Source organism: Echiichthys vipera, assembly GCF_963691815.1.
Source record: "Echiichthys vipera genome assembly, chromosome: 14".
In the NCBI taxonomy this organism is placed as follows: domain Eukaryota; kingdom Metazoa; phylum Chordata; class Actinopteri; order Perciformes; family Trachinidae; genus Echiichthys; species Echiichthys vipera.
The window spans coordinates 6,859,567-6,877,764 of record NC_139839.1 but is presented as its reverse complement, the minus strand read 5'-3'; the positions used below and the strand labels follow the sequence as shown (position 1 = coordinate 6,877,764).

The following is an 18,198-nucleotide window of genomic DNA, read 5'->3' as shown; positions in this document are numbered from 1 at the left end:
CTGGGTGTTTAGAAGTGATAGTTTTTGACATACTAGGTTATTTGACTGTGTCCCTGTTTAATTGCACCTGTTTCAGAAAAGTACACATCAAGGGGAGGCATGGCACATGATACGAAATTGACTGACTTTTTGAAAAGAAACCTGCTCTTCCTACCTGAGTCCTCACCCAGCAGAGCTCCTTTGGAGTTGTACCACTTGATGTCATCGTACTCTCCGGTCACGTTACACTCAATCAGTGTGCTGGATCCCTCCTTCACCACTATGTCCCTGCTGGAGGAGACTCTGACCAGCTGCACGGTAGACACCGATTCCGCCTCTGACCCATTCTGAGCTCGATCAGCTGTGCAGCCACCAAGCAGCAGGACTGTGAGAAGCAGTTGTGACAGGTGGCGGTTCTGAGGTGATAACATGGCGTTACAGCTTCAGCTCACATTTAGACGAGCCAAACCTGCAAAACAGGAAGCGTCAAAGGTTATGATTCATGCAGCAACACAGGATTGTAGACACTTCCTTTTTAGTCTTTATAATTGATGGTCCTGCCCATATAATCTTTAGCTCCTGCAGTCTTTAGTAGTCTAACATAGGCCTATTTAAATCAAACCAATTCAGTTTAAACAGCATTCTTGTCTTTTTTTCTTGCTGCTCTTTTGATTTCTCTTTTTTCTTTTTTCCTCATCACACATTTTAACTACGAGAGTATTTTCTTACTTCCGTGGAATACCTGTGTTTTTATGTCTTCACTGGTTTCTATTGAAGTAGTTTTCTTTTTTAGCTGAACTAATGTTAATTTGATTAGCTCATTTGGTTTTTCAGTGACATAAAAATCACTGGTCAGTCTTGTTACCCCTTAAAAAAATTAAAACTAAGCAATGAAGATAGGTAATGAGCACAGTGGAGATGCTAATTAAATTGCATTAAACTGCCCTGTAGAAGAAATTAGTAAAATTGTGTAATCCTTTAATTAATTTACAAACTGTTGGTGTCTTTGGTGATGTTAGGGTATATACACACATGGCTACCAGTCATGATTTGGTGATAAGTGTAGAAAAATAATTGATTATAATAATTTATATATTTTTTTTTACATGCATTAGGTAGCCTACTGATTAGAAGCTCCTTTGGCAAAGGCTAATAATGGCGTATGGAGCACACTAGACAAAAGGAAGAAGCAAACCCCTACCAAAGCACCACAATCCCAAACACACTCTGAGCCCCTGGTTCCCACCTGCTGCTCGGACAGCGACCAAACCGACAAATCCTCGACCGACATAAACAAAAAAAATGTGTAGCTTGGTAATATGTTCGGCGATATTCCTTCTTGTCCTATTTGATCGGCTTCAACACTCGAACATTTGCGCAAAACTGACACGACCTGTTGGTCCGTTCACTTCCTGGTTCGCTGGTTCAGGTGTGAGCGGGAGGGCGTGGCTTCTCATTGACTCTCCCAAGCAGGTGCAGGTGCAGGTGCAGGTAGGCGATCCCATGAGATGCTTTGTGATTGGTCTTCCGCTAATATCAGTATTATTAGTTTTACTATTATTGTTTCAATCCAATATTTATATTTATTTATTTGCATCCAGTTAAATGTTTATTTTCAAGCTATGTTTCTTTAAAAATAAATATATATTTTAATTAATTGTTTAAACATAAAACATTGGATTGATGTTTGACATTGTATAAAGCAAGAGGTCTGCACAAACAAGAGAACCAAAAGACACTTTTTTGTTTTACAAACTGTGAGATGGACAAGGTTAAGTTTTGTATTTTGTTATGAATGAGATTCACAAGACAAAATCCACTGATCCCCAAGCCCAACCATAAAAAAAAAATAAATCCCGATTGCTATAAATAAAGCATGCAAAATAACGTTTAACAATGTTAATTTTAATTATCGGCTCCAGCACCCCCCACGACCCCGACCCCGGGATAAGCGGTTGAAGATGAATGAATGAATGATGTATAAATAAATCATCGTACAGTATATGGTATTTATTGATGATTCTGTTATTTTATTTTCTAAAATAAATTAATTGATTAATAACTTAAAACAGACAACTAATTTAAGACAATGTTTAATAAAAGAAACGTGAATGTATATTATTTCTGGGAACCAAATATCAAACTTTATTTTAACCGGAAGTTTAAATGTTTTTATTTTATTTTGACTGTTCCGGAAGTACTGTTGCGTCAAACAAGCGTAAGGGAGACGGTGTTCCGTTCTTCAAAATAAAACTGTAACGCCTCTCACCTGGGAAAAGTCAAACTTCTCTGACGCTTAAATTGCGTCTCGATGCAGATTACCACTTAAACGCATTAGTAATTTCCAGCAGCCCATTTTATTTTGAAAACTTATCTTAGATTCTGAATTTAAATACTTTTATTTTGGAGATGTTAACCGGAACCTCTGTCCTCATTGTGGTAACTATTGGACGGTTCAGTAAAAACAAATGTGACGTGGCTAATCCGTGGACAAAAAGAAGGAGAAAACCTGAACCATTAAAGTGTTTACTGGGAAATAAACGGCGTTAAACGTGTAGAAATTATGTGTAAACCGACATAAACAATATAAACGTTACGTGTTTTTTATTATTGTGGTACGGAAACTGTTAGCAGGCTGGGCTAACGTTAACTGCTAGCCTCAAGACATTGACAGGAGAAGAAGGTGAGTTTGTAGCATAGTCAAAGTACAAAAGTATATATTTTTCCCGACTTTAAATTGTATGTTGATAATTATTAAAACAGCTCGTAACGATATGGATAAAAAATAAAGTAAAAACGCTCCTCCTAGCCATATCGTCATGAAAAATAACGCTACTAGCAACTCATAGTTTATGGAGGACTAAACATGACTTATGCTCAATAAATGAATAAATACATGCTGAAAAATATGACTAAAAGAAGAAATATATGCTTATAAAAATAAATGTTTAAATAAATAATGCAGTTTATGAATTGTATTTATGTGTTTGTTTCCGAAATGTACAGATACAGGCACATATATATACTGTATGTATAGATTTAATAGGCTATACACACTTTGTTCATTTTATGAATTTACTGTATGGGTTAAAGAAAATCCAGACTGGACTTTAAACCAACACTCAGCTGCACAGATGACCAACAGTTGACTCATATCTAGGAGTTGACTGCGGTTCCCAGGTGTTGTTGAAATGCATTATGGGAAATGTATGATTTCACCAAAACATTGAATTGCAGCATTTTATCATAGAGTTATTGATGACTTTTTTTTAAAATTAACACCACACTTTAAAAGTCTTCCTGTGTTTGTTTAAACCTGTGTCATAAAACCCTTGTCACTTTAAAATCTTGATTTCTTTTTATTTTATTATTGATTTTCAACCAATCCTGTCTTCAATTATCTTCAGTACTGCACAGTTCATCAAAACAGCATGTGGGATTGTACCGTGTGGGACTGTAACGTATGCGTTGTTTGATTGGATTTTTGTCTCGGTAAAAGTTATATTCGTTTTTTGTCATATTTTCACTTTAAAGGCATGCACTAAGACTTTAAGATGTCAGACAGCGAAGCTACAGCAGCAGAGGGTCCTGAAGTGGCACCAGAGATTCAGGAGGCCTCTCCTGAGGAAACGCCAGACAGTTCCTCGCCAACCACACCTGACAACTCCACTGATGTGGCCCCGACGAGGAGAGCCAGGAGGAGACCAGACGTCAAACCTGCAGCCGAAATTGAGGAGACGCCGAAAGTAGAGGAGCAGCCGGCAAAAGCACCGGTGAGATAATTAATGTTTATACTACACAATGCTATAAATAATCTTAAAAAGGAAGCATAACTTCTGCGGGAATTGTATTCTGTGTTGAATAACTATTGAGGCCTTAACTGTGATTTTTAAACAAGCTGCAGTATTTTTGCAAGAGTTTTACACTAGTGATAAGCCTTGTCTTGTGTCACTGAAGGTCACTTTGTTTGGCGCTTAAAAGTAATATTTTTTTCTTTCGGTTTGTCTAACTCTTTCACACCCATCCTCGTGTCCTCTCCCTCTCAGGCACCTAGTGAGTCAACTGTGTCTCAGGGTGGTTGGGGATACTGGGGCAGCTGGGGCAAATCCATCTTATCCACAGCAACAGCTACTGTGGCCACTGTGGGTGAGTATGGACCACCTAACTAACCCAACCGTTCTGTAAAAGATACAGTGGTGACATTAGAGCTACAGCCACTCATCTTCTAATCACATTCTTAAGCTTTGTATTGCCTCAATTCTACATGCAGCAGCATGCCATGTAACCTCTTAAGAGTCTATTTAAATCGTTAAATAGTTCAGAAAGCAGAGATACAGTTATGTGAGATCCCTGATGGTACCTAAAAATGATATCTATAAACTTTAAACTTACCGTTTTAAGATAAATGTATTTGTGTCCATGCATGTCTGCTGGTTTAGCTGTTTTTTTACATTGTGTATTACTTACTATTACTCATAATACACAATCTCTCCCCGTCTTTCTGTCAATTACTTATTAGTTAAAACTTCTTATACATGCTGCCCGTCTCCCCTGTTCTTCCAGGCCAAGGCCTCACTCAGGTGATAGCAAAGGCAGAGACGTCGCTGGGAATCCCCAGTCCGACCGAAGTCTCGGCACAAGTTGAGGAAGAGCAGAAAGAGCTTGGTAAGTCATTACTGTAGGTTGTTTCCTGTGTAAAGACACTGAGTTATATGGTCCAGTCATCATGGATTCACCCATCTTATACAGAGAGATGTAGGAATATGAGTCTGTTCTTCACACATCCCATATTTTCTCCATATTGTGTTATCCTTGTATAACAGCAGGTGTTGTGTTTGTTCATCCTCCTGCAGGCGAATCCTGCAGTGAGACTGACAAAGGGGCTCAAGATGGAGCGGCAACAGTGGGAAGTGCGATGGGAATGCTGTCTTCGCTCACCAGCGTCGTCCAGAGCACAGTAAGCAGAAATATTATCTATGTTTAGTTTCTGTTCCTTTTGGAGAAGAGAGAAAGTTCACGTTTCTAAGTGGATCTCATACTTCCAGTTCTTCGTGACAGAGTTAGGAGAAGAACATCTTCTTATGTGGAGCATAAATACTGTTTAATGCAGTGATTCCTGTGTGTCAGAAATTACATTTTCTGACCTGTTCGGTCTGTAAAACATTTTTTATTCTTCAAACCTTTCACACAATTCATATTTCCTTTTTCTCCCAGGGGAAAACGGTGATAACGGGCGGTCTGGATGCTTTGGAATTCATTGGGAAAAAGACGATGGACGTGATAGCAGAAGGTGATCCCGGCTTTAAGAAAACCAAAGGACTGATGATCAGGAACTCCACTTTGTCTCAGGTAGGCAGACCAGGGTCAAACGTGAATGAGGAGACAAGATGAGACTGTTTACCTCTTAATAAATCTACAGTTAGACTAAGATTAAACTGAACAATTGATCCTAATGGAGCAAATGAGATGATACAAGATGTAAAAACAACAATAACTAAAATCTACACTAAGATAAGTGGACAAAATAGTTTTAGCTCAAGGTCCACGTAGTAGCTTTTCTGAGAGTTTGAATCATCTCATGGCAAAACTAAGCTAAAATCAGAATAACAAATTACAGGATGAGACTAAAGAATATTGTTCCATTGCTGTTTTAATTTCATCAGCATACAAGTAAACCAAAAAGAAATAAACATTAGCAGAGAAACTTGTATTACTCCTGACGCATTTTTCAACTTGTCATCGCACTCTCTCTCGTAGGTGCTGAGGGAAGCAAAGGAACGAGAGGAGTTGCAGACGGCAGGAAAGGAGTTTTCCGATTCCGAGAAGAAGGTGGTCGCTCACTACGGGATGCTGTTTGATGAATTTCAGGGTCTGTCACACCTCGAGGCGCTGGAGATTCTGTCTCGAGAGAGTGAGTCTAAGGTACGACGTGAGATCCATTCAAAAACGCTACGCCTGATGTGGCTGAATAGACATGCCAGGGAATTCATGTTTCATAGTTCAATGGGATGGGCGTTGACTTTTTCTTGTGTGTGTGTTGTAGGTGAAGTCGGTGCTGACCACTCTATCGGGAGATGAGCTGGTTCAGCTAAAACAAGAGCTGGATCTCATCAAGGACTCTTTCTCCCTGGTGGAGTTTGATGATGAGGACGTGGACGAGAAGAAAGGTAACACCTCTTTAAAATGGTTTTTAAAAATACCAGCACTGCCAAATGAATAAAGCATATATAGCATATATACCTGTGCCAGAATTGATGTTTCACCTATACCTACCTGTACATTTCTAATTCCAGATGACGACGGCTCAGAGTTTGAGAGGGAGTTAATGGAGGCCTTGGAGGGTCTCAGTGTCACCACCACAGCTGAGAAACTCAACAGGGTACCATCTACACTTTTCTATGTTTTGGACTGGATACTGTCAAGTCAATGTTGTTAAATTGGACTGCCCTTGTTTTGGTCAACTGGGGCTCTGTTAATACTCTGGTACTGTATCTAACCTCCAACAGGCCTGTAAGAGCACCTGCAGCCTGATCACTGACATGAACAAACCAGAGAAGGAAGAGGAGGAGAGTGAGGATGGTGTAAAGAAAACACTTTCTGTAGAGGTATCCTGATGTCATCAGTATTTAACATTGCAAGTAAAGCTCATAGCTTTATTATAAGAGTTCTGAGTTCAGATTCTGTTGAGAAGAAAGGCAGTCCAATTTTGTCGTCTTAAATCAACGTCAGTAAGCTAAAAACGTGCAAAGTTTTTCATTTACTTTAACTGTAGAAGCTACAGATCCTGTTGTCATTGCAGTACTTGCAAATTAGTGGGTTTTGCCTTTTAAAGTTTCTGTGTAAGAAAGAAAAAAAACTAATTTAGTTGAATTCATAGATTATTCTCAGTTAAAAAAAGTGAATCTGACAGTTTCTGACAGTTTCCCAGAGCCCATTGATTTTGTCTGACCAACAGGTTCTCTAAATGATAGATACAAAGATATTTATTCTACATGACATAAAACAGAGAAAAGCAACAAATCCTGATGTCTTGAGAAGATTATTAACTTAATACCTTTAACTTGATAATTAAGATGAATCGGTTCATTAATCAGTTGTGCACTACACTGTGCTCACACGATGTTATGCTTCTAACCAGCCCACAGATGTTGCAATTGGACACTGGACATTTGTGTGAGTTCACAGTAAAAACAGGATGCTCTTTTGTTGTGTGTGTGTTTCAGGACGTTCATGCTGCAGCCATCAGGAGTCTGGCGGAGCTGACGGCCCGATCCATCGAGCTTTTCCACAAAATGGCTGAGATGATCCTTTTCTCCAACGGCAGCACGGAGGCTGGCATTCTGTCACAGTAAGATGACGTGGATTTTCTGTCTGGAGACGCTGCAGGAACTGTTCTGTAGAAATTCAAAGTTTAATCTGCACTTTAATTGAACGTCTGTGTTTTGTCATGTTGTCTTTCCTCAGGTTAACTGTTGTTCTCTGTAAAGAAATCTCACTGCTTTCCAAGAAGTTCACGTCCTGCCTAACAACCACAGGGGTAAGTGTGATGATTCTAACAGAGCTCTGTGTCAGAGAGTTTGATTCTGCAATTAGATATTTCACTTTGTTTTAATGTGAAAGCATCTTCGTCACCATCATCATCATCACTATCGTCATCGTTGTCATCGTTGTGGCTTTCAAACCATTAAAGTAATAAATGAAGAGTGCATTTATATTTAAAAAAGCCATTTTCTAAAAATGAATGAACTACTGCCAGTTTGATTGATATTCCCTTGACTGCTCAATCAATAAAAAAAACATGATTTAGTAAATGAATAAAATGGAGATATCTGTTTTTCCAAATGATCTCATCCCGACGTTCCACTATGAATACTATCATCCTACTAGTGTACAAGATCGTGATTTAGCATGTCCTGATACATCTCATCTATCAGCAGCTTTTTCCCGGGCCACATTAACCATAGTATGTCAAATGCATTATGCCAAAAATTCCAGGATGTCATACTTCATCCGGTCGGGTTTTGCAGTATATAAGCCAGCATGCTTTTCTGGCTCTTCTGAGCCGCAATCCTTTGTGCAACATACATGAGCAAGAGGTTCAAAGTTCAAAGTGCAATGTTTTGAAGAATGTTCCAATAGTATGCATTCAACATGCAGCGGTACAGACTTTAGGATGACAGTTGCAGCACACACGGAAACTAAAAAGAAAAAGTAGTACATTTAGAACTCAGCCCATGTCGTTTTCGTTCTCGTGGCGCTATCGTGTTGCATTATGGGAAGTGTTTTCGGAGCTTGATCCATACTGGAAAAATGTTTTTTTATTATGTCTCACGAGTCTTCCAACTGTATGACCGTGCAGCATGTTACAATACTCTTTATAACTTGCTGCACAGCCTTAAACTTATTTGAGTTTCTCATTAGAAGCCTACTGATTCAGCCCTTAATAGAGCTGTCTGTAGTTGAGTCAGTGAGAGCGAGGCAATATGACATTTATTAAGTTACACCATCTGAAATGATTGGATTTCGAGGTCATAGGGATACATTTTTATCATATTTTACTCACTTCTTCCTTCGTTTTGTTCCCACCCACGTTTTTCTGTTCTACTTAAATGGCAAAACTCTGATACGTGCTGCTCTTTGCACATCGTCTGAGAGTCGAGTGTAATTTAATCTAAATATTCTGTTTTACAGCCAAACGAGAAGGGAGATGTCCTCAACCCACTGATAACAGGAGTCTTTTTAGAGGTCTGTGTCATAATATCACAGCACTGTCATCACACTATTACAGTGTTATCTCTATCCACTTTGATTTCTGTGTAACGGCTCAGTTTATCTTTGAAATGTGTTAAGTCCCAATTATGACTTTTGATTGACTTTAAATGCCAGTATACCACAATATGTTTTGTACAGATTATTTTTTATTGCATGTTTAGCTGTTCCTTTTGGGCATGTGAATGTTTTCCACAGTTTGGGTGATTTCACCTCTAGCTCTTATGGCATGCTGTATGTATTTTACAGTGGTTCAATTCTTAGACCTTTAATCTGCATATGCTTCTGTGTTGCTCTCTAAAAAGTTGTGAAGAGCCTGAATACTTTTTAAGGAGGAGGTTTGGCAGTTGGATTATCTGTATTTGTGCAAAAGGGACACAAATACACACACTGATACTGAAATAGTGTCTTGTGTTGACATGTTATCAATCCTGTTTCCTCACAGGCATCCAACAGTGCGTCCTACATCCAGGATGCTTTCCAGCTGCTGATGCCCATCCTGGAAATCTCCCACATCCAGAGGAGAGCTGAATCCACAGAGCACTGACCAGCTGAGGTCCCCTCTGCCCGTTGTTGCCATGATGCTGGGACTTTGTCACAGCAGAGAACTGACACATCTTTAGAACTTTTGTTTTGTTTTGTTTTTAATCGTCTGTGTCGGCTCTTACTATGGCTGGTTTTCAGCTCAGGACAAAATCGATTTCACACCTGATAGGAAAAATGTGTTTTTGTCGAACAGTGTTAACTTTTGTTGCATTGCTGGTTTAATTACTAAGCACAGTAGATGCTAATTGAAGTACAGTGTTGAGGATGTCTGGATATACAGTTCCAGCTAATAGAAACAAATACATCTATGTTAAACAGGGATCAACTTATTGTTCTTCCTTATTCTACACTATGTCTTTCTGACAGCACTCTGGACTTTAAAATCTCAATTTTTCCTCGAGGAACTCTTAAAAAAAAACTTACATTATTAATAATGCTTTTGCTCTTAATTGCACAGATAATACTTCATTTTCTATGCAGATCACTCTAAAATACGGATCCCGGAGCAGTTGGCTGTGTGTCTTGGGACACCGAAACTGTTTATCTATAACCCACAAAAAACTGGGCTCTCGCTGACTCAAGAAGCCTTGAATTACATATCTCCAAAGTACAGATAATTGTTCTTTTAATTTTTTGGCAACCTTGGTATTATTCTTGAACCGTGAGCAGACTGGCTGTAATTGGATTACTGCACTGTACATCTAATGATGCCTGTTTGTAGAGGAGATAAGGTTTATTAACCACGCTTGGAATTTTACTCTGGTGCTTTCCTTTGCCTCTGACTGTATAAACCCACTTTTGTAACAGTATCAGTTTTAAAGAAGTATTTCTTGTCACCTGCAAATACAAGGTATCCTCCTGTTTAAGTGGCTCTCCGTATTCAAATCAACGTGGCTTTCTCTTCAGCCACACGCAGAATTGAAGACGAAAGACTTGGATCTGTTGGACTTGAGTCATAACACAAACTTTATTGACCACTTTTGTTTATTTCCAATGTCCAGTTGGAGAAATTTGTATGTAAACATACAGATTATACATTTCAGCAATTTTAAGATCCCTCTGTATTGTCATCTAATGCATTATTCATGAAACTTCAGCACAACTTCAGGTGTTTGTTAATCAACAAAGGAGCTTCTACCTGCCATGAAGATTTTCTTCCTCTAACCAATCACCTTCAGTGTCATGATACTGAACTGCTGACAGCTTTGTGTTGTGGTTATATAAAGTTATATTTTGTCGAGTAATATACTGCGCTGTATATTAGGTAATTGAGATGGTTTTTTAATAAATGTGCTTTCATCGAAGCCGTGTGTGCGTTGACTAGTTTTGGTGTGTATGAATAGACTGAGTTTGGAAATGATCATAAGTTAAATTCCTGTGTTTTGATTTTGGATTGTTGCAGGGACAGAAATCTTTGTGTAGTTACTTATTACCTTTATTACTTCCGGTCTGGAAGGGTTTTACATGGTTTGGACCCATTAGTTCCATCCATCCATGAATCTTCAACCGCATGTCCCTATCGGGATCGCGGGGTGGTTGGAGCCGATCCCAGCTGACATTGGGCGTGGACAGGTCCACCCTGGACAGGACGCCAGTCTATCACAGGGCACATAGAGACGAACAGAGACAGACAACCATTCACACCTACGGGGAATTTAGAGTCATCAATTAACCTAACACGTGCATGTCTTTGGACTGTGGGTGAAAGATGGAGAACCCACGCAGACATGGGGAGAACGTGCAAACTCCACGCAGAAGGGCCCCAGCCTGGATTCAAACCAGCAACCCTCCAACCTAACTAACCACCACACCACCCCCATTAGTTCCAATAAAAGGAAATCTTAATGCTACAGCTTCAAATGCTATTTTAGTGTCTGCTTTCAACTTTGTGGGAACAGTTCGGGAAAGGCACTTTTCCTGTCTCAACACGACAACAGACTCCCCATCCAACGTCGACTGCGATCCTGGTCTCATCACCGAATATCAGTGTTGGATCTTATGGATGTTCTCGCGGTTGGATGGGAGCAGAGCAGAGTGAAGGCTCAACTGATTAATGCCCATTATTAATTTTGCACACTGGCATTCTGTTGTATTAATGTGCATGTCCTCTGTAAATAGCATTTAACTGTTTTGTTGATCAAATTAGAGCCAAATGTATCTATTGTTCTATATGTGTAAAAATGCATCATGTTTTGTATTCATAAAATATTTGGCATGAACAATCTTAATTTGTAAAGTCGAAATGGAAATTCTGAAGGGAAGAGCAAGTACCTTGTGTGCTGTACTTTTACTTTCCACCACTAAACAATTAGAATAATTCAAGTTTTTCTGTAGGCATGTATGTTCATAAGTAATGCTGTTGCGTTTTCCAAAAGCCATTTTCACGTGTGGAGCAGTTTAACAGTTGATTTCACCTTAACTAAGTTTATTATTTTGGATAAAAATTAAATACGTTTGCAATAAGTTATAATATATGTTTGATAGGAATATATGAGAAATTGCTTTTGTAAGATTGTTGTTAAGAAAAGTTAAACAAAAAATTGGTTGTGCTTGGAAATAATAACAATGCTAAATAGATAGATACATAAACGTATGACAGAGGAAGCTGTTAACTAACTCACAATGAATTATGGAGAACGCATGGCATTAAATAGGCGTATACTTTTTCTCACTCCTTTTCAGACATGTACATTTTTTTTTTAAATCAAGTATTTGTTTTTAATGTATTTCTATGCTTTCTAGTTGTGTGATATTGATATTTTCTGTATGCCCTTAACTGTTTTCTTTTTTTACATGTTGGAAAATACAATTTATATCAATCACTCAAACAAATATTGAGTAGCAGCAGAATTGTTTTAGGGCAAAATCTCATGTTATGCAGGCCGTGTGAACTCAATGGACCCTCACTTCACGTCATTACATATGCGATACAACAGGGGGCGGTGTGGACACCACCGTTAACTGCGACGCGCTAATACACCAACGAAGGAGAAACCGCAGAAAACCAATAGAGAAAACGAAGAAGAAGAAGAAGAAGAACAGAGGCGCTAACAGCTAGCTTGGCAAGTTACGTCGAGGAAAATCCTGAGGTAAACCTAATGTGTGTATGCTTTCCACAGTAACACGCCGCGGTGTTACAGCTTAACTAGCTATTGTGACACACTGAGAAGTGAAAAAAACGGAGCCCTTATATCAGCCATTTGTTATTGGCTCTGGTGTTGTTGGCTTTCTCAATAGCGCGAGGATTAGCTTGTAAACGTTAGCCGTGGATGCTAAGCATTCAGCCAGTGCTTTGGTCCCTCGCTGCGACGTTGTTCCTTAATTTCAAACTGTGCTGTTACTAAAACTTGTTGTTTTAACCCTCCGGCCACTTTCTAAAGTTTCAGTTAAGAGGAACGAGTGCCATATATTATGTCATTTTGTTGGATATCTGTAAACAACTATAAACAACTAATGTTACTAGCTAACTTCCATACGGTTGACGTTAGTTCAGCTTGGTGTCATGGTAACACAAAGGCACTTCATTTGGGAAAATGTCTTTCATAACTGTTCTTAGAGTTGCATACAAGTGCTTTTATCATTGCAGTTAATGAAGAAGGAAATTGCTGCCTAAACCAATAATCGTAGAGACCTCATATTTAAAACATCTCAGTGTGTATATATACAGTATATCGCACATTCCCCAGGCTCCACAATGACTAGCTGTACAGTTAAATCCACATCTCTATACAACAGTTTTAACAAAAACTAACATAACTTGCATTAAGGTTTCCAGGGCTGCTGTATCAGAGAGAATTGGTTTCGCCTAAAATAGCTTAAGGATACTGGGAACTTGGTGTATTATAACAGTAAAAATACAGCCATGCAACTGGAAATATATTTGCTGGCTCCAGTCTTAAAAAAAGACACCTTTGCACACATTCAAAACCCATTTTCCCGGCGCTGTACAATTTTTAATGAACCTAATAAAGCTCCATTTAAAACGTGATCTTAGCAGCACAAGTATTTTTAAATAGTTTATATTCATTCAAAAGGATGTCCATATGGTTAATTTTGGTGTTATGAGTTTTTGTTTAACAGATGCTTCATGCATTAGTGTGTGTGCACTATTCTCAGTACCGCAGTAGTAGTTGTACCAACATTAATCATCACATTTGTTCATCTGATGCAATGCTTACACCAGTGTTGAGTGAGAATTTGATGCATTCACCAACTCCTTCTTTCCATCCTCTCCCAGAGTGGTCTTTCTTCATCACACTGCGCTCCCTTCGCCCCCTTCACAAGCACTGCAGGATCGTTGGGGTTTTAGCTCTTTTCCTGACCTGCCAACATGCCAGCCGCACTTACAGATTCCAGTCAGATAATCTGTGAAGTATGGGCGAGCAATGTGGAGGAGGAAATGAGGAAGATCCGACAGATTATTCAAAGCTACAATTTCATTGCCATGGTGAGAGCTGGTACTTTCTCTTTTTTTGAGTAATGTTGAGTGAGAGAAAGAAGAGTAGCTTCACTGTCTGACTCAAAGACATGAGTGAAGCATGACAATTTGAATATCACGCTTGGAAACATATCTGTTGGTAGGGCTCATTATTCTTTGTATTACCAGAAAATAATTATTTGAATGATAAGTGTTTATTTTGAAAAGTGAAGCAGGTAAACGTCCAAATACAATTTTTAACATACTTTTTGAAGTGGAAATGGCTACATTTGAATGATTCAACAGCTCATTTTGTATTTTCTTCTTGATTTATGAAACCTGTCTTGATTGCAATCTGAATGAAAATGATTGAAACCAGTTTGCAGTTTTTGTCAATTAAAGATAAAAATTAAAAAAAAAAAATTGGCATCTATCAGGCAGGTTAAGGCAAAGTTGGCACAAAAAGGTTAATTTACAAAACTGTAGTCCACTCAAGTGGTTGAGTGATGACCGTCACATACAAATGAGAAATAACAGTGCAGGATTTCTGGAGGGTGGAATTATCTGATAATGTCTGTATTTTTCATCAGGACACAGAATTCCCTGGAGTAGTTGTCCGGCCAATCGGTGAGTTTCGAAGCACCGTAGACTACCAGTACCAGCTGCTGAGGTGTAACGTTGACCTCCTAAAGATCATCCAACTCGGCCTCACATTCATGAACGAGGATGGAGACTATCCTCCTGGCACGACGACGTGGCAGTTCAACTTCAAGTTCAACCTCACGTAGGCAGATCTTCTTCTAGCACTTTCTAACCCAATGTGTCCTTACGTAAAATATGTATCCGCCGATGGTTGAGCTTGATGATAGCACTCCCTAAATGTCTGTCTGTCTTTTTGCTCCGCACAGAGAAGACATGTACTCGCAAGACTCCATAGATCTGCTCCAGAACTCCGGCCTGCAGTTTAAAAAACACGAAGAAGAGGGAATCGAGACACTCTACTTTGCTGAGCTCCTCATGACGTCTGGTCTGGTGCTGTGTGAAAACGTCAAGTGGCTCTCCTTCCACAGGTCTGTTGTTTGTTCCTCATCAGCTTTTGCATTGTTGGTCCTAGTTCAGAGGAATGGGAATTCTGTTTCTAGCAAGAAATTTACATGCTTGGTAAAAGGGAATATCTTTCCTTTCTTCATTTAAAAAATATCAACACCTGCAACCTTGCAAGTATTCTAAACCGAAGACCACATTAATGAAATTAAATACTTTCAATTTGTTTGGAATATCTCTATCTAATTAGATCTAAAAAATAATCCTGATTTGTAAGCATGGTGGTCTTCTCTGTAATTTATTAGAGCAAAAAGAAGCCTCACTGCAAAAACAATGTAGCCTAAGCCAAGCCCTATTTGGACTGGATACGTTTAATGGACTGTCATCTCCCTGTCACCATGTGTGTGCTACGTAGCTTCCTGATATTACAAAACTAACTAGACACAAAACTGAAGGACAGAATCAATTATCCCCCCCCAATAAAGTGACGAGTGCTTCTTCAAGCGCCTCCACGCTCACAAATATTTGGAAACTACGTATTGACGAGATATGAGGGAATATTAACATATGTTTAACAGAGGGTCGTATTCAGATGATACTAGTTTTACCTGAGGTATTTTTTCCGGACCTTTTTACAGAAGGTGAAAATCACCGTTAATTTTACTGACATTATCCCGAATAATTGCTGACATGGCGCATTCGGGTGGGACTAAAACCTCTGGTTGAAATGACCGTACCCCACGTCCTCACATTAAACTCATCAAGTCCAAATAGGGCTATAGACACCTGTGATCAAGGCAAACACGCCCCCAAACATAGCCCACTGTAATCACTAATGTTATCTTAATGAATCAGAAAAATGCAATTATAAGAATTGAACTAGACCCTAACCTGATATCTGTAGAGAAACTTTGGGTATACTGGTATCTACATCCATGAGCATTAGCATCAAAATTTAGCCGTGGTGTATGCTTATTATTTTGAACACAGTAACATCAGTATAATCGAGTCCATCCTGACCCAAATCCCTCCGTTCTGTATTGCTCAGCGGCTACGACTTTGGCTACCTGGTGAAGCTCCTGACAGACGCACGGCTCCCTGAGGAGGAACATGACTTCTTTCAGATCCTAAACCTCTTCTTCCCCGCTATCTATGACGTCAAGTACTTGATGAAGAGCTGCAAGAACCTAAAGGTATTCTAGACAGGATACAGACATACAGGGGTGAATAGAGTCGTTTTGTAGAAACCGTATCAGAGGCGTACTGTAGGTGATGATGGGGCTCATGTTCTTCTGCTTCAGCTTGTACATATTAGACCAAATCATGTCTTGAGCCATCTGACTTGTGTGTGTTTGTGCAGGGAGGGCTACAGGAAGTAGCAGACCAGCTGGAGCTAAAGAGGATCGGGCGGCAGCATCAGGCCGGATCAGACTCTCTTCTCACCGGCATGGCTTTTTTTAGGATGAAAGAGGTATGGGCTTACAAATATCCAGAGGTGTTTTTTCTCATAACTTTTTATTAATTCAATTCAATTTTATTTATAGTGCCAAATCATAACAAAAGTTATCTCAGGACACTTTACAGAGTAGGTATAGACCACACACTATGAATTATTTATGATTTACATTGACCCAACAATTCCAACGTAGAGTACGGTGGCAACGAAAACCTTCCCTATTACAGACAGGAATGTCAGACAGACCCAGCTCTGGAAATATCACCTGATAATTATTCACTGCCCTCACTACCAGATAACTTTGTTTACAGTAAACTGCTGAAGAATGGCCTCTGGAAGTATTTTACAATGAATTTTTTTACTGATATGAAGGGTGATCCGTCAGCATGCTATTTTTTTCCCCATGCCTTCCATTTATTTACCTTGCCATGCACATTACCAGGCTATCATAATCATGTCATGCTCCTTGCCAGAGATTCACTGCATCTCATAGAAAATGAATGGGAGCAAGCTGTTCTGTATCCTAACTATTAAATGTCCCACTCTAACATGCTGTCATAAAATGGAAATGCTTCACTCCAAGGAAGTACTTTTGTGGGATTTGTAAATATACTGCATGTAGGTGCATAGGTGGGTTTCTGGTAATACAGCAGCTTTCATCTAATCAAAATCTGTTTGGTTTCGTTCAGCTTTTCTTCGAGGACAACATCGATGATGCAAAGTATTGTGGGAGATTGTACGGCCTGGGCTCGGGCTCTACCCAACCCCAGAATGGCATCTCCAGCTCGGGCCAGGAAGAGACGAACAACAAGCACTGACTGAGCACTCAAATCTCCAAGTGGACTACACACTTGTTTTTAAAACCCAACCTGCAGATTTCCCCTCTGATTTCCCTCAACACTCGATCCCTGAACGAGACAAAACTAATTCGATTTCTTTCACTTCTCCTCCTGAGTGACTGTAAAATGGACTCACAGTGACATTGGGTCCTTCACTGGCTGTCGGTTTTTTTAAGTCGCTTTTACTGGGTGTATGACCATATATTCAGAACACGTTTTTTTAAATGTTTTTTTTTTTTTTTTTTTACAGTATTACAGTACCCTTCTTTAACAGCATGGGACCAGCTTGTGTATCATACTGTGATTTCAGCCCAACCTTTGCCAAAAACAAAAGGTCAGATTCTTCAGTTCAAACCATCCTTCTCATCAGCAGGACTCATCTTGTTGCAGGGATTTCATTTTTTAAGTTAATGTCGGAAGGGCCTGTAAATTAAAATGTATAATTTTGATGAAAATAAAAATGTTTTAGCTCTTTTCCAATTTGAGGAACTTTTAACAGTGTGCGTCAAACGTGTATAACTATAGCTTGGTTATGCATGTGTTCCGATGGGCAAACTACTGTCGTTCTGTACATTCACCCACCAAACCAAACGGTCCACCGTCAGGTTTACAGATGTTGTGGTTACTGCTTTTACATTCTACCTTGTTTTGAACAGTTGTATATTAAATTGTTTTGTATTTTAAATGTAAGCATTAAGTATTTGATCTTTTTTTTCTAACCAGCCACACACTGACACGGCTTGTTCAATATTTGTGTTTAAAACGGTTCATTTCATTCCATTAGAAACTTGTCTGGAATTTGTTCAGCAGAAGTCGACACTTTATGGTAAAATTCATGCAACATTTCTTCTTCTCTACAATCTCTCACGTTCTACAAATTAAAAAATAAGTGGGCAACTGAAACAATTAGCGTAGTCAATTGACAATGTATCAACTATTTGTGTTTTAACTATTTGTCAAGCAAGAGACAAATTCTCTAACTTGAATCTGTTTTAAGAAGTTGGACAACAAATTTGAAGATTACTTGGACAGTTACTTATTGTCAGTAAAACATAATGGACAGATTTTTCAAAGTGGGCATCTCGTAAGGATGCCACCTGGGCGCTTCCCTAGAGACTGTTCCAGGCACGTCCAGCTGGGAGGAGGCC

At 39.2% G+C, this 18,198-nt stretch overlaps 3 protein-coding genes across 5 annotated transcripts in view; 2 read left to right on the top strand and 1 right to left on the bottom strand.

The window, feature by feature from the left end:
- Positions 1 to 1,380, bottom strand: part of LOC310956366 (microfibrillar-associated protein 3-like) — a 150,867-nt gene extending 149,487 nt beyond the window's left edge. For 2 of the 3 annotated variants that reach the window (XR_014593475.1, XM_083926564.1), the window contains exons 1-2: positions 1,226 to 1,380; positions 155 to 448 (exon numbers count right to left, since the gene is read on the bottom strand). Coding sequence is in view for 2 of the 3 variants with exons in the window: in XM_083926564.1 (XP_083782690.1) it covers positions 155 to 410 (256 nt within the window). In the remaining variant the exon portion in view is untranslated. Of the gene's footprint in view, positions 1 to 154; positions 449 to 1,180 lie in introns of all 3 variants that reach the window. The other variant, XM_083926565.1, reaches the window with a different exon arrangement.
- Positions 1,381 to 2,429: 1,049 nt separating this feature from the next.
- On the top strand, positions 2,430 to 10,537 carry fam114a2 (family with sequence similarity 114 member A2). Its single transcript, XM_083926528.1, has 14 exons — positions 2,430 to 2,662; positions 3,514 to 3,752; positions 4,026 to 4,125; positions 4,543 to 4,644; positions 4,833 to 4,936; positions 5,194 to 5,328; positions 5,737 to 5,901; positions 6,023 to 6,146; positions 6,273 to 6,358; positions 6,486 to 6,584; positions 7,203 to 7,327; positions 7,444 to 7,516; positions 8,671 to 8,724; positions 9,194 to 10,537. The coding sequence occupies exons 2-14, from the start codon at positions 3,534 to 3,536 to the stop codon at positions 9,293 to 9,295; spliced, it is 1,488 nt and encodes a 495-aa protein (XP_083782654.1). The 5' UTR covers positions 2,430 to 2,662; positions 3,514 to 3,533; the 3' UTR covers positions 9,296 to 10,537.
- Positions 10,538 to 12,315: 1,778 nt separating this feature from the next.
- cnot8 (CCR4-NOT transcription complex, subunit 8) lies at positions 12,316 to 17,806 on the top strand. Its single transcript, XM_083927372.1, has 7 exons — positions 12,316 to 12,383; positions 13,532 to 13,741; positions 14,302 to 14,495; positions 14,620 to 14,781; positions 15,804 to 15,948; positions 16,116 to 16,226; positions 16,901 to 17,806. Exons 2-7 carry the CDS (start codon positions 13,625 to 13,627, stop codon positions 17,027 to 17,029), a joined length of 858 nt encoding a protein of 285 aa, XP_083783498.1. The 5' UTR covers positions 12,316 to 12,383; positions 13,532 to 13,624; the 3' UTR covers positions 17,030 to 17,806.
- Positions 17,807 to 18,198: the final 392 nt, after the last annotated feature.

Bases quoted from the DNA above. Each gene is read 5' to 3' on its own strand.
- fam114a2 (XM_083926528.1), top strand. From the start codon at position 3,534: ATGTCAGACAGCGAAGCTACAGCAGCAGAGGGTCCTGAAGTGGCACCA. The intron at 4,126-4,542 runs GTGAGTATGGAC...CTGTTCTTCCAG, and splicing joins AGCTACTGTGGCCACTGTGG to GCCAAGGCCTCACTCAGGTG. The intron at 4,645-4,832 runs GTAAGTCATTAC...ATCCTCCTGCAG, and splicing joins GGAAGAGCAGAAAGAGCTTG to GCGAATCCTGCAGTGAGACT.
- cnot8 (XM_083927372.1), top strand. From the start codon at position 13,625: ATGCCAGCCGCACTTACAGATTCCAGTCAGATAATCTGTGAAGTATGG. The intron at 14,782-15,803 runs GTCTGTTGTTTG...TGTATTGCTCAG, and splicing joins AAGTGGCTCTCCTTCCACAG to CGGCTACGACTTTGGCTACC. The intron at 16,227-16,900 runs GTATGGGCTTAC...GGTTTCGTTCAG, and splicing joins CTTTTTTTAGGATGAAAGAG to CTTTTCTTCGAGGACAACAT.